This window comes from Thalia democratica, chromosome 4 (assembly GCF_965202585.1).
Source record: "Thalia democratica chromosome 4, ktThaDemo2.hap1.1, whole genome shotgun sequence".
Taxonomy (NCBI): domain Eukaryota; kingdom Metazoa; phylum Chordata; class Thaliacea; order Salpida; family Salpidae; genus Thalia; species Thalia democratica.
In genome coordinates this window covers 74678223-74693178 of record NC_139168.1, presented here as the reverse complement: position 1 = coordinate 74693178, position 14956 = coordinate 74678223, and the positions used below count along the sequence as shown (strand labels likewise).

The following is a 14956-nucleotide window of genomic DNA, read 5'->3' as shown; positions in this document are numbered from 1 at the left end:
AATTTATTGGAGTAATTTATACATATTGTAATAATAAACTTGTTGTAGTAAAATTAACATATGATTTATACTTATGTAGTTTTTATATAAAGTAATTTTAATTCCGAAATTTTGTATATATGTAATTTTAAAATTAGTAAAATTATTTGGGTCAATGTATTAAACACTTTAAAAAATGCAAGGTTTGTAGTACTTCTGCATTTCTATCTTAATAGCTTTTTAAATTTAAATTTAAAATTACTTAAATTGTTAAAATTCCTCCGCAGTTTTTAGTTTGTTTCTTTTAAATAGTTTTAATAAACTAGTTTTGCAAAGAAAACTTCATTCTTCAAAAACTAAACTAAAAATTAAAGTTAAACATTAATTGTATGACAACTAAATTTATTGAAAATATTCACTGTAGGCATATGTTAAATTATCTAATCTTGAATGAAATTGTTAAAGTATTTAGTTTTTACTTTATTATTAAAAACTACAATCACTTTTCCTTACTTACTGTAGACATATGTTGAACTATCTCATCTTGATTAAAATGGAGCATTTTGAAATGATCCTCACTAGACGTTACTTGCACTAAATCCCCTACCTGTGAAATAAAATCGAGTTTAATATAAATTAACCTTAATGTAAATTTTATTAAAGAAAATCTGTATTAGTTTTATTTTCATACCAAAATGTTATATTTTTAATTAATTGAAATTACCTCTACGAAATATCGTATTGTAAAAATAAACTTGCTTATATACATAAATGAGAACACTTTTTTCTGTAAATATTTTTATAACTGTAGATGAAAATATACATGTTTACATTTCATATACACAAATCCTTTAACTACTCTTTTAAAACAACTTATAATTTAAATTTTTAAATTAAAAATACTACACAGCTTCAATGACAATATTTATTAAAATTGCAACGTATATCGAAAATAAATTAAATATATCAAAATAAATATCGCTTACTTTTATTTCAACAAAAACTTTTATATTGTTTTTATATACCTGTTATAATATAATACATTATTTAAAAACTAACTTTAAATTCGACAATAACTTTCATATTTCTTCTTATACTTTTGTATATAAAAATGACTTACTTTAAATTCAACAAAAACTTTCATGTTCCTTCTTATGCTTGTACTTTGTTGTTCAGGTTCACTAACTTTTGTCAACACTGCGGGATTAAATGTCCATCTGTGTAAAAAGATCGTAAAATTTTATTTTTGTAATGATAAATGTTGATGGTTTTTCAAGAGAGAGATTATTTAAACAAGTCAAACGCAGCGTACAACAACTCGTAATATTTTGCAACAGAACTACATTTTAAGAGTCATTTAAGTATTTTATAACTTGGTAGTCAAACTTTGGAATTATTATTTTTTTAATTTACTAAAATTTTTAAGTTAAATAATAAGTATTTAGAGAAACATTTTTAACTTACCTGTTTCCGCTTGGGTACCCAACGACCATATCAAAATCCTCATCGATACCACAAATAGTACCAGTGGTTCCCAAGGTCTACAAAAACAAAAAAACATAAAACAAATATTTATACAAATTGTCCCCGTTGTTCCTAAGGTCTGTAAAAAATAATTTATATAAAACATATTATTTAACAAATAGTATTGGTACAAGTAAGGTTTGCTAAAAAATATAGTATATGAGATTTATAATTAAACAAATAGTACCCGTGGCTCCTAAGGTCTGTGAAACAAAATAACATCAATTAAGTAGTATTTGTGGTTCTTAATGTCTAAAAATTGTAAAAAAAATTATTCTATTTCACTAAATCAAATATTATAAAGAACCAACAAATAATGCCGATGGTACCTAACAACAAAAAAGTAAAAGGACTATAAAAGGTTATGTTGGTTTTATTGTAACATCTCAATTTCCCTAAAGTTGTATTTTGTACCTCATATCTGATAAAAGTATTTAAGTAACTAACTTCTAGAATAATCAATACGTTTTTTATAGATTATATATATGTGCTTGTATTGTACAAAAACATCAGTCTCAAACTCCACCCCTTGCAACAATAAACATGAAAATAATCTATGAAAAAGCGAATGTTTACACTCTATGTACTTTACCTGTACTACCAAAATTAACTTTAGTAAAGCAGGCATAAATGTGTTAACTTTATTATAGAATAATTAAAAAGTTGATTACCACGAGCTAAAAGTCATCAAAAAATAAATTTACTGGATTTGCACAATAAATATCTAGACACAGAAGTTTTAGTTTGTTGAGATATAATAGATAACTAAACACATAGCGCGGTAATTTTTTTTTCATTATTCAATTTTCAATGTAAGACTTCATTCATTATTTAATTAAAACATCCAAAAACGTCATGTATAAACATTCAAACATAATATTTATAATTTCAATTAATTATGTTATATTACGGTACCTGTGTAAATGTTGACACTAGTAATTACCGCTTTCAACTAAAACATGCTTAAAATTTGTAAAAATTTTAAAACTCTGATGAAAAGTTAAAGCGTTTGTTTAAAAACATCAAAAGCTTGCTAGAAAAATATGTGAAAAAAGATGTGTTTTGGATATTTTATGTCAGCATAAACACTTTCTGAAGTTTACCTAAGTTTAATTAGTTTCATATCCTAATTTTGAAATTTTTTAATACAAGCAATTTTTTAGGAGGTAATAATAAAAGTACTTATTGAAAATAAAGTTTTTTTCTACAAATTGTAAACTTTTGAAAAAGTTGCTTGAAATTTTTTACAAGGACATGTTTTTGGAAATAAAAAACATTTTAAGTAAATTTAATTAAAATTCAGTAACGTAAAGTTTAATTTCAGAATAAGAGTTTGAAAAAACATATTTTTTTGTAACACTAAGTTTTAACTTGGTCAATATATCTTGTTTTAAGGTAATATTAGCTTTTATAGCTTACAAGGGACTTTTTATTACAATATCCACAAAAAGTAAAACACAAAACAAAACTTAAAAACAAGTTTAAAAAAAAAGACGATACTACAAATTTTCCAACGTTGAAAACTTTTAAGCTTCGTAATTTTATGTAAATAAAAAAGGTATAACTTCTATTTAAATATTGTACAACAAAACAGTCAAATAAACATTAAAAATTGTAGATTATTTTAAAAAAATTTAAAATAATTACTTAATACAAAACGAGTTTAAAATAAGGCTTTAGAGTATAAATTTAGCTCTCTTATAAACTAGTTTATATTTTGTTTTATTCTCACTTATAAGCATTTTTTGACAACAATTTAGTCCGAGGCATTTGAAATTCATCTTCTAAGAAAAAAAATAAATATGATTAACAAATACACATAACCGTTACATGTCAAACAAAACTTTTTGAAGTGCAGATGTAAATTTATTTGTTTTAGAAAACTTTCAAGTTTTTCCGAAACATTTACAAGGTCATATGTATATTTTGAGTTTACACGAACTCAAAATGAAAATTACGTTACAGCTTTAAATTTATATATTGATTTTTTAAGCCAAAAAAAAATCAAATTAATATGGGAAAGAGCTTGTTTACAGAATGTTATTCAATAAAATTTTTAAAAACCTGATCGATAAATTGTTTGAGTTGTGATTAAAACTTAATGCAATCAAAAATAAGTTTAAACTAGTCTAAAAAACTTATTTATACAGATCAACTTAACTTACTATAAATATTTTAGGTACTTTGAGGAATATTTTTATAAGGTAATTAGTATTACAATTAAGATTTAAAATATAAACTTACTATAATTCATGATAAACTACAAAAAATGTATTAAACTTGATTTTGTAAAGTTAATCTGCACCTTTAACAACTTTTATTACCAAAAACGGTTTTAAGTATAGTTTTCTTGCCAAAGAAAGATTAGCAATGTCATTGTATTTGACAACTTTAAGTTTTTTCCAACATTTTCATAAAAACTTGGTTTTTACGCAGATTAGTTTTTATAAACAATTACATAACGTAAAAAAGTAGACGAGTGTAATCTAAATTTTTAAATTAAACATTCATGGCAATTATTTTTTTGATTTAATTGCTATTAAATATACATATGTTGAAGACACTAGAGTAAAATGTTCTTAGAGGCTTTGAAACAAATAGCGAACAAAGCATCACGACTAAAGGGTTTATTTAGTTATTATTACTGTTTTTTAAGTTTGTAATACGTCATTAAATTTTTATATTGTTGATTTAAAAGATGATTATCTTAACCATATCAGACTTTCTATAAAATGTTTAAACTTGAGCACACTAAAATAAGTAAACTCAAAAACATTTAAACAAAGTTTATTTGTCAAAGAAAAAGCTCTGAAGTTCATGAAAGATGACATGAATAATTAAATGTGGAACAAAATAAATAATTAACAGCAAAATTAAATATTAAACTGATGCATTAGATACATGTAAAGTTTTAAATATTTCATTATTTTAGTGAAGAAAACGATTATTTAAAAAGCTATAAAACTCAATATATATAAGATATTAACCTACCACTAGTACTCAAACAAATAAAATTAGGTTAAAAACAATTTAATCGATGTTCATGATTGCTTTTATAATAATGTAAATTTAAATTATCCGGTAAAACAAACTTGTAACTGTAGACATATTAAACGGTTGACAATTAATTAGCAACTTCAGTACAGAGGTTGCTTTTAAAACTTACATTTCTAAACAACAAAAAATGCTATTAAAGTGCTATAAAAAAATGCACTTAACAGTTTAATGAAAATATGGCTTAAGATTTCAAATTTAAAGTATAAAACAAATGCAGTTTAAGATTAGTTAGTCTCTAATGTAGAAATATTGCAAAAGTTATTGTTTATTATATAAAAAGTCTACTTTAAGTTATTTAGAAAAATTATTAATTAGTTTTAATAGTATATGTTTAAAAAGTAACGTTCAGTCTTATATTTCTATTTATGTTTATACTGTGTAAAAAAGCAAAAAGAAAATTCAAACAGTGGAAATAGTTTTATAAAATAACGGTTAATATTTTTAAAGTCTTTATTTGTTAAGGGTCAACTTTTTTATTAGTTATTGTTTAAAAATTATTCTAGTTTAATTCATTGTATTTTTCTAAAGCTTAAAAACAGTTTTTGGCTTTTAACCAAAAAATATACATGTTCTCATTTTCTATTAAGTTTATTTGCTAGATTAGAAAAGACATCTAAAAGAGTTTTATAAAATAAGAAAGCTATGATTACATTTATAAGTATTTAAGTTAAGAAGTTTTTAAATTATTACTTGACATCAATAAACAATACCACTGAAACGAATTGATTCAGCCAGATTAAAGTTTTTAGTTTAGTCCTATCAAACGTTGATGTTAACAATTAGTTTAATTAACACTTTTTCTCAAAGCTTCTTGAGTTTTTTAATTTTTAACTTTTTTTTATAAAAATAGTTTTTAATTGTTTGAGATGTACTTAAGTATAAGCAACTTACTTTATGTTAATAAAAAATATACCGTACACTTAAGAACAAACTGTTTTAACATTAATTATTAAATAAAGTTGTTGCTTGTTGAAACAAATAAGTTAGTAAAATAATAATTTTCTAAATAATGAAACAACTGAATCCTTTATTTTACACTAAAATCTTTTTACAAAAGAAAAACCTAAAAATTTCACAAGTCTTATGAAAAAAGAATTAATTAATAAGTTAGTTCTATTCAAACGTAAAAATAATAAAGCTTGTCGGAATAAAAAATATAGGAAACATTTTGTTAATTTTGATAATAAAATTTAGTTTTTAAAAATTGTTATTTCATACTATGATCAAATAATCTTAATAAGTTATTTACCAAGCTTATGAACTAAAATACAAACTTACGAGTAAGTTATTTTTATCAAAATGTTACTATTATAAGGTATTATGTAAACAAAGATATGTGTTTTATTAAATTAAGAAAACTTTATGGTTTAAAAAAATCTTAATTTTTTTTTAATTTAATACATAAGTATAAAAAACATATACTCAAAAAAAAATGCCAAGCTTTTTTGTATAAAAATTGCTAAAAAATCAATTATTAGATATATTTTAAATATCAAATCAAACAGTACAAAATTCACCAGTTGTAACTTTCTGAAGAACGAAATTGAAAGTTAAATAAAACATTTAGTCATTAAAATTAAAATTAAACTATTAACGTTTTAACATGTAGTTGGTTTTTTTCGGAATATAACCTAAATTAAACATGAGATTCAAACATGAGTTATTTTCTACATGAAATTATATAAAAAAATTAAGTATTGAAACACACTTATAAAATGCATGAAGTTTTAAAATACTTAATAAATCAATTATAATATAGCTTGTGAAACCTTCAGAAAAAGTTAAATTTAATTTATTTATATTTGAAGCAAAGCAAACGTCAGTACTGTAGTACATTAATATTTAATCACAACCGAGATACTAGACATAAGTAATATATGAATAATTAAAATACTAGGATACGATTAAGTAAAGTTTAAATCTAATTAGTCATATAAGTTCAAAAAACTTAAATCTAATAAAGTATTTAACTCTATATACACTAATCCACACAGGTACGTTCGAAATCATAAATAAAATAAGTTGTTTTAGAAATTATAAATTAAAATTTATTGCCTGAGAATTTAAGTAAAACTACTAATTTAGACTTAAAAGAGCATTAACTTTTTGTAAACTTTTATTTTCATTAATGCCAAATATTGATTTTTTTTAGAATTTTTACCAGTTATTCAAATTGTTTAAACTTCTTCCTCATTTATCACTACAGACCTCTTATTTTACAAGTGTTAACTGCTATTGTATATAAGTTGATACCAACGTTTATTCCCAACAAATTGTAACCAGCTAACAACCTTATTACTAAAGTCTCAATGATGTTTATAAGTTTTCTACGGAACCTTTTTTAAGTCTGCTAAAGGTAAACCTAACATTTGACCTTCAAGCTTTTTTTCAAGATTATACAAGCTTTACAAAAACGTATGTTATCATTAATTAAACTGTATGGATTTTATTAACTTTTTTTTATAAGTTTTCACCTTAAAAATTTCTCAATTTAAAAAACTTTTAAAATATAACTGCTTTTTAAGTATCTTATTATGCCGATATTTAAATAAATAAAAAGTTGTTATTCAGTCTTACTTATAAAAAACTTTACAAAAAATATTTCAAAGAAAATACTTTTATTTATTAATAGCTTTGTTATTTTTACCTCAAACATTCCTTCGGTCCATCCACCATGGCCATGCTGAAGAGACTGGACTATTTCCACGTCCAAGTTGATATTGACCTAAAATAAAAAAAACTAATCACTAATAATAATATCAAGATGACTATTTCCACGTCCAGATTTATATTGACCTAAAATATATAAACTAATAAAACAATAAGAATTATATATAACATTGTGTTGAAGTGACTGAACTATTTCTAAATCTAAGTTTATATTTACCTTGAAAGTATATAAAAACTTGAAACTAATAGTAGTATCATAATGAAGAGACTGGACTACTTCCAAGTTTTAGTTTATATTTTCATGGTTAAACTAATTAATTTATATTAATAGAAATAGTCAATATTGGTTAAAACAGTACGCTGTAATGATCGAACATTTAAAATATTCAAGTTTAAATTGACCTTAAAAAGTAAATATAGTACTTTAAAAAATACGTTACAGTATTTTATTCTAGTTAAAAAAAATATATAAATGCTTATTTACCTGATCACTAATGTCGAAATTTGTCAGAGGTGGCTGTGGTCTTGTGGTAACTTGACCTAAAAAATTATTCAAAATAAAGTTAGTTGATAACAAAATGTGTAAGTTATAAAATTAGAGACATACTAAATTGAATTTAAAAGGAATAAATATAAATCTACAGTGGTTTAAAGTAAATTATCAAAATTTACTTTACAAACGTGTATATAGAGATATAGAAATAACTATTATAAGCATGAACACGAACTCTTTTAGACTGATTTAAAACATAAATTAAACTTCGAACAACTTTAAAAAAAATCGAGTTAAATGTAATGTTAAACATATTCAATCAAAGAAAAATTCTGAAAATTCTATTGATAGTATCAATAAGTAACAGCACTTAAGTTAATTACTGTCTACGATTTGTTTGAAACTAAACTAACTGTTGTTACAAAAGCACGGTAAATAGTCATTGTAAGACGCACAAGAAATAAAATACTAACTTATTATAAATAAAAGTTATATTACTAACCTAGGCAAGGCAAATGATCCCTGTAAAAAGCTGGTCCTTTTGCATCAGAAACAACTTTTAAATCCATCATACCATTGTGGCCACATCTGTAAAAAAAAATATTTTTGTAAAAAATGACTCCTTTCGTACTGAATTTAATTGAGTTTGCGCTTTCTTTGTTTAAGAAATATTATAAGCATAGTTTTTGTGGACAGAAAGTAAACACTTAAATCGTAACTCAGCTAGTTTCTGTAATTAACGAAGACAAAATACTTTAATTGTTTTTTTATTATTAATTCATAGTTTTTTGTACTTAATCGAATTAAAAAAAAAATTAGTATAAGTGTAATCTTAAAAAAAAATTATATAAAATTAAATTAACATGTACAATACTTTAACAACTAATGAAAACTAAATATTTATAACATACGTAACTGCGCATTATGTACAACATTAAAAAATACCAAGTTAAGTTTTTGTCTTTTTATTCTTTAAAAACCAAGTCAGAAATTTTAAGAACTTTTTATTAAATACAACCAACAGTTTAAATTTTATCATACCTGTTTTCGAGAGTTTTATAACCAACAGTTATACTTGATTAAGTACTGTACAAATTTAAAATTTAACAAAATAAAGTTATATCAAAAATTAGAAGTGCGACAGCGCAAGAGTTTTTAGATATTATAAAAAATAAAAACAAACACTACTTAGCTCTACGTTAAGGCGATTATGGCAACTATGCTACAAATACATTAGTAAACATGTACAAATATTTAGAAACGATAATAAAAAAGTAAAGTTTATTAAGTTTGATTTGAAATTTTTGTGATCAAAATAAATTTTATAAATTGTAAATCAATCCAAAGTTGAACGTAGTTTACTACAAAATATATAAATATGCAAATGAACCTGTATAGATATTTATCTACTTAAAAATTTACGATTTTTTATAATTTTTATATTTACCTGTACAAATTTTTAGCTCCATGGTCCCACAAAACGTATGCTGCGCTCCTGAGATTAGATTGTGTCCACTCTTGTATCTTGGTGACCTGAAATAAATATAATAAATTCTTAGGAGTACTATCAATATTGTTGATAGTAAACATGCGTACTCTTGTACATTTATTACATGTTGATGATTTCAATCGCTAAGTTTATGGCAGTAAAATGGAAAAGGACGTCAAATTTTTCTGGATTTACATAATAATAATCATAATGTTTAGTAAAAATCATATTTTTTATAAAATTTTAACTTTATTACACATTTTAATAATCAACCAAATTGACCACTTTCTGTAAAATCATATATCAAAAAAGTTAACTTTTTTTTTTCATTGTTATGTTGTATTTAATTTTATCTGAGTTTTGGAATTTTAAAAATAAATTCGAAACAAAACTATTTTTTTGAATGAAGAAACATTTTTTAAAGTTATATGTCGGTTGCGTTAGTTTTAATGTAACCATTGCATAACTTATAATTTTTGTTTGAAAAAAACAAAAAAAATCTCTAAGATAGTCATATCTGATTTAGCCTAAAAGCTAAAATATACTAAAATAAATCAATTAAGTTCTATTGTTTACCGATTCAAAAATGATAATGAAAGAAAACAAGAATTTATAACTTTCTTTGAAAACATTCAGTTAATCTTAACATGCCTAAAACACTTAAAACAGTTTTATATTTAAAACTTTTTATTTATTAACTAAAGTTCTTAAAGTAAGTAACTAAAGTAGCTTTTCTTTTATAAAAACTTAATATGGCTCTTTTTAAGTTATTCAAATATTTTTCAACTTTGTGCAAGATTTCGGAAACTAATAACAAAGAGTTGCTTTGTAGGCTAATTGACTGTTCACCTAATTTTTAGCATAATCGATTCACCTACAAAATTGAAAGTATGTAAGAATAAATCGATCAGAGGTGAATAAGATTTAGGTGACTCATATTTAATGCACTGTAATATATAACATAGTTTGCCCTACTTGATTACTTATTTTTAAGTCACTTAAGCTTTTAAAGAATTGAATGATTATTGAACTTTTTTAGAAGAATTACTAAAGTTTTATTGGAAACACTAAAACGTGAAATAACTTTTAAACTTAAACTGTATGTTTAATTAACCAGCTTAACGATTACTTTTAAAGTTTTTTAGCAAGAAATTGTTATCCTATTTTTTTGCTAGTAATAAAACATTTTTACAGCTTCAGTCTCCTAAAAAAATAATTTTTCTGAAACTTTTACACGTATATCTGTGTAATAAAGAATGCTAACAAATTTTTACTGTTCTGGAAGCCAAACTATAATACTTTGAGGTATCAATAAAAACACATTACAATATAGTCAGAACAACTTTTTGAAATAACTTCTAGAAAATTGGCTGAATAAATGATAACTAAATAAAAGATAAAAACAAATATTTTGTAAAAGCAAACAACACCTGTTTATAGTTAAAGTAATACAACGCTACAGGAAGCCTTAAATGTTTTATTTTATTTAGTAATTTTTTTTTTGTATTTTAAGCTATATGCTACTCACCAATCTCTTTTGACCTGCTCCTCCCAAAAGATAATTAACATTATTAAAATACATTTAAAATCTAAAATCGGACCAAATTTTAAAACTTACGTTTATATTTTTTTTTAATATTTTATAAAATTTCATTTTTCCATTTCTCCCCCCCCCTGTATCCTTAATTATTAAAATATAAGTAATTTGAGTGTGAATAAAATAAATAAATATTTGAACAAGGACTTTCTTTAACTAAAATTTAAAAACAGTGTTTAAATAACTTAAAAAAACATTTTTTTTAGTATTCAAACCTTTTCCCTCCTCTTAATATAAAAACGAACTAATATGGAAAAAATAAGTGTGTGTAATATCATAAAATTTAAAAACAGGTTTTTTTATACTGTTTTTTGTCTATAATTACATCAAAACTTTTCCCTTGTACCTCCCATTTCCAATAAATTCCAATAAAACCCTGTTAATAAAACAATATCCTTTCCCTTCCTCCCCCACAACTTAATTTTTTATTAGTTTTATGTTTTCGATCATTTTTTTTCAAACTTTCCCACCTTTCCCTTCTTCCCCCCTCCGTCTTGCTCCTCCCAGTTCCAATCAACTCCCCTCACCACTCTCGATCCGGGGAAAATCCCACGACTTGAAATTTTCTTGCTCTTCCGACGAGATTCCATCAGCACTCTGTTTAGTAAAGTTAGGAATATTGATTAGATAAATCATTTAATCAGAACATTCCATCAGATCTCTGTAGGAGATATGTAAACATTTTTGGTACAAGATTTATTTCTGATTGACATACGTTTTACAGGTAGCTACTTTATAAAATTTTGAATTCAAAACTTTTTATACCATTGGTGATGTAAAACATTAATATACAGTATAAATATTAACTGCGTAGGAAAAGCTTAAACTTGTTTTTTAGTTTTACTTCAATACTCTACCAGTATGTAAATAAAAATGCTTTTACAAATGCAAATTTTATTATATTTTAAATATTTACTTAGTTCTTAAACTGTTTTATATTATCTATGAATATTTTTAATGCTTAAAAAACTTTTAATAACAACTTATTAACATATTAAAAACTTTAAAAATAACAAATTGTTTAAGACTATTCTTTACATTATCATAAGTATTTTTAAATACATAAACTAAATCATTGTAGTTATTTTCATCTTATTTTGTTACCATTTAAATATCTGTTTTAAAATAAACAAAACATAACTATTTGAAACCGTGTTTTTAAAAAGAAGAAAAATAATTTAAAACTGACAAAATAAATCTTACTAAAAATAAAAGTAGTATGATACATACTCTTAAAAAAGATGTTTGAAAATAACCTCTCGCCATCGGGGACGAACATTCTGTAGAACCGGTGCCTGAGGTGATGCTTGTCTCCATGGTAACAACTGGAACACAATTCGTAATTGGAACATTCGGCACATTTCCACCTGACCCCATAGATGGGTTGCAGTCTGCAATTGTCACACATCGTTCCTGAGTGCTTAATACCTGAGTATACAATTTATTTGAAAATTATTTTTGTGGTGTAAATTTGTATTATACAAGATAACATTTAATTTTTTATAAATTACATACTAAAAAAACGTCCATAAACATACTATGTTTTTAAATATAAACTTTGTATACAAACTGCATTTCACAGTGTTCAAATTTTTTTTTTTTTTTCTTACATATATTTTTGGGTAACCTTAAAATTCAATTTTTCATTAGTTATACAAGTTGTTACATTTCGTTATTTAAAGTTCATTTCCTAATTCATAAAATGAAAAAGTAAAAGCTTTTCGTAAAACCTTTGCTTTTTTGTGAAGACTGAAATAAACAATATTTTAAGATAAGTCACGAGATCACTCTTGAAACATATCGAAAATTACAACATAAACTGTAATAAAATTTAAATAGATTATCAGTACTACCAAAAACAAATGCAGTAGAAATTTCTTATGTTTAATTTACAATAAAAGTAAATCTCACCAGATGGCGCGCTGTCGTAAATCCGCAGGTCAAACTGTTGTCCCCCACATCTATAAGTAAATAAATAAAGTTTAATGAGCTACTCTATATTAGAAATTATAACTTGTAGCCTGTAATTAGCTGCGAGGCCACTGTCCTGCACAATAACAACATACTACCATATACACCAGGGTTTCCAAAACTTTTTTCAAATGGTCCCCTTTATAGAAATTAAAAAACCTATAGCCCTGTTCAACAAGATTACTCAAAAAACAACCATTGAAAACACCTAAACCTTTATTATTTTGTTCTTAATGAACAACACCAGAATATCTAGTGAAAATCAAATTATGACCTCATTGCTCCATGTTGCTCCTTAACTGCACATACCTCCCCCGCCCCTTTGGCCCGCTGAGTATCTATCATGACTCTATCATGGCATTTTGGACCACTTTGGGAAACCCTGATATACACTATATGTAATACTAATATCTAAGATTATATAAAATCAATATTTCCAACTATCACCTGTAATTAGCAGCGAGTCCACTGTCCCACACAATAACAACTTCCTCATCAGATTCGAAACATCTGACCGTTCCCACGTGACCTTCACCACCGTCCTGTTACAATTGTGACGTCATAAAGCAAACCCATTTATAAATATATAATAATTGATGCTCATCTATTAATATCTGGCAATTCAAACGTGACCTTCGTCACCGTCCTATGATGTAATAATGAACTAAATAAATAAACTGTATTCGTTAATGTTATAATTCAATGTTTTGTTAACATCTGATTACTCCACTATCCTGTTGTTTGAAATCATTATATATATACGTGTCAATAATACATAGTACTATTTTATTAACACCTGAAAGTCCCAATGTGACCTTCTCCTTTATGCTATTATGACATCATAAAATAATTTATATACTTCTTGAATTGCTACTTATCATGGTTTTCTAAAGTGGGGAATATCGCTCCTTGGGGCGACTCAACTATCAGAAGAAAAAAGCTTGTAAAGCGAAAAAAAAGATAATACAGTAGTAAAAAAAATATTTAATACTTAAAAACTTAGCAAAAAGGATGTTTATGGAAATAAGTTAAGAAATCTTATGTATATTATTATAATTATCTGATATCATAAAGATAGTTTTCAATTTATAAAAAAAAAAAAAACTTTCTGCTTTGTCTTGATTTTATTTTATGATGTCTATTTTACAGCTAAAATAACTAAATAAATGGCTGTTTGTTTTTTAAAAAAAGATCATTAAGTTTGAGATTTTGTTATACTTTTAATTAAACGTTTCACCAAAAACTCAGGCTTTTAACAACTAAATTTAGATAAGTAAATAAGATTATTTATTATTACTAATTACTAGTAATTAAAAATGATAAGAGAAACTAACTTGACTTCCCCATTTCCAATCCGGACCTCGAACCACTCTGGATCCAATTATTTCATTTTGACTGAACATAATAATTTAATTAATTCATATTTATCATTCTGTTTAGATTATTTGATTTGACTGGACATAATTTAATTAGTTAACTCATGTTTACCATTCTATACATATTAAAAGTTATAAGTTCATATTTATCATTTTGTATCCTATCGTTTTATTTTGACTTAACATAATAATTTTAACTTGTTCATACTCATTATTCTGAACAAAACTAAAACATTAAAAGTAAGTTTATCAATCTGTTTAAATAGTTTTATTTTAAAGAAAAATAAAAAAATATTTTAATTCTTTAGATCATTTTGTTAAAAATGTTTCATAATAAATTGAAATAGTTCATGTTTATCATTCTGTTAAATACTTTGTAATTGTAATTTTTATTATATTTAATATTTTGTATTTCTAAAAACTTGTGATTATTTTTGGTGTACATTAATAACAACAGTAAATTAGTATAAAGTATAATTAACTATTGTTATTTTTTCAAATATATAATTATAATATCAAACTATTTAATGTGGTAAAAATTACCGATTTTGATAATGTGCTGTTTTTTTTAATGGTAGCCAAGACTTATACGTAAATTTATTTCTAAACATTCATACTAATTTTTTATTTTTCTTTAACTTTACTCTCTTTTGCAATATATACTATTAAATGCAAAATAAAACTTTTGAGTCTTTAAAGAATAAAGTTTATAAAAACTAATATTTTTTAAAACAAAGATTAAAAGCCTTAGAACTTTAAAGAAGTTTCAATAAAATGAGTTTATTGTTTAAAAAATATTT

At 24.1% G+C, this 14956-nt stretch overlaps 1 protein-coding gene across 1 annotated transcript in view; it reads right to left on the bottom strand.

Moving 5' to 3' along the window:
* The window catches only part of LOC145834532 (E3 ubiquitin-protein ligase MIB1-like), a 77657-nt gene extending 63443 nt beyond the window's left edge, over positions 1-14214 (bottom strand). Inside the window, exons 1-12 of the mRNA XM_082941977.1 lie at positions 14115-14214; positions 13228-13322; positions 12721-12770; positions 12066-12237; positions 11280-11406; positions 9171-9256; positions 8226-8311; positions 7715-7770; positions 7208-7285; positions 1444-1520; positions 1100-1196; positions 497-586 (exon numbers count right to left, since the gene is read on the bottom strand). Coding sequence (XP_082798103.1) covers positions 497-586; positions 1100-1196; positions 1444-1520; positions 7208-7285; positions 7715-7770; positions 8226-8311; positions 9171-9256; positions 11280-11406; positions 12066-12237; positions 12721-12770; positions 13228-13322; positions 14115-14183 — 1083 coding nt within the window. The 5' untranslated portion in view covers positions 14184-14214. The remainder of the gene's footprint in view (positions 1-496; positions 587-1099; positions 1197-1443; positions 1521-7207; positions 7286-7714; positions 7771-8225; positions 8312-9170; positions 9257-11279; positions 11407-12065; positions 12238-12720; positions 12771-13227; positions 13323-14114) is intronic.
* Positions 14215-14956: the final 742 nt, after the last annotated feature.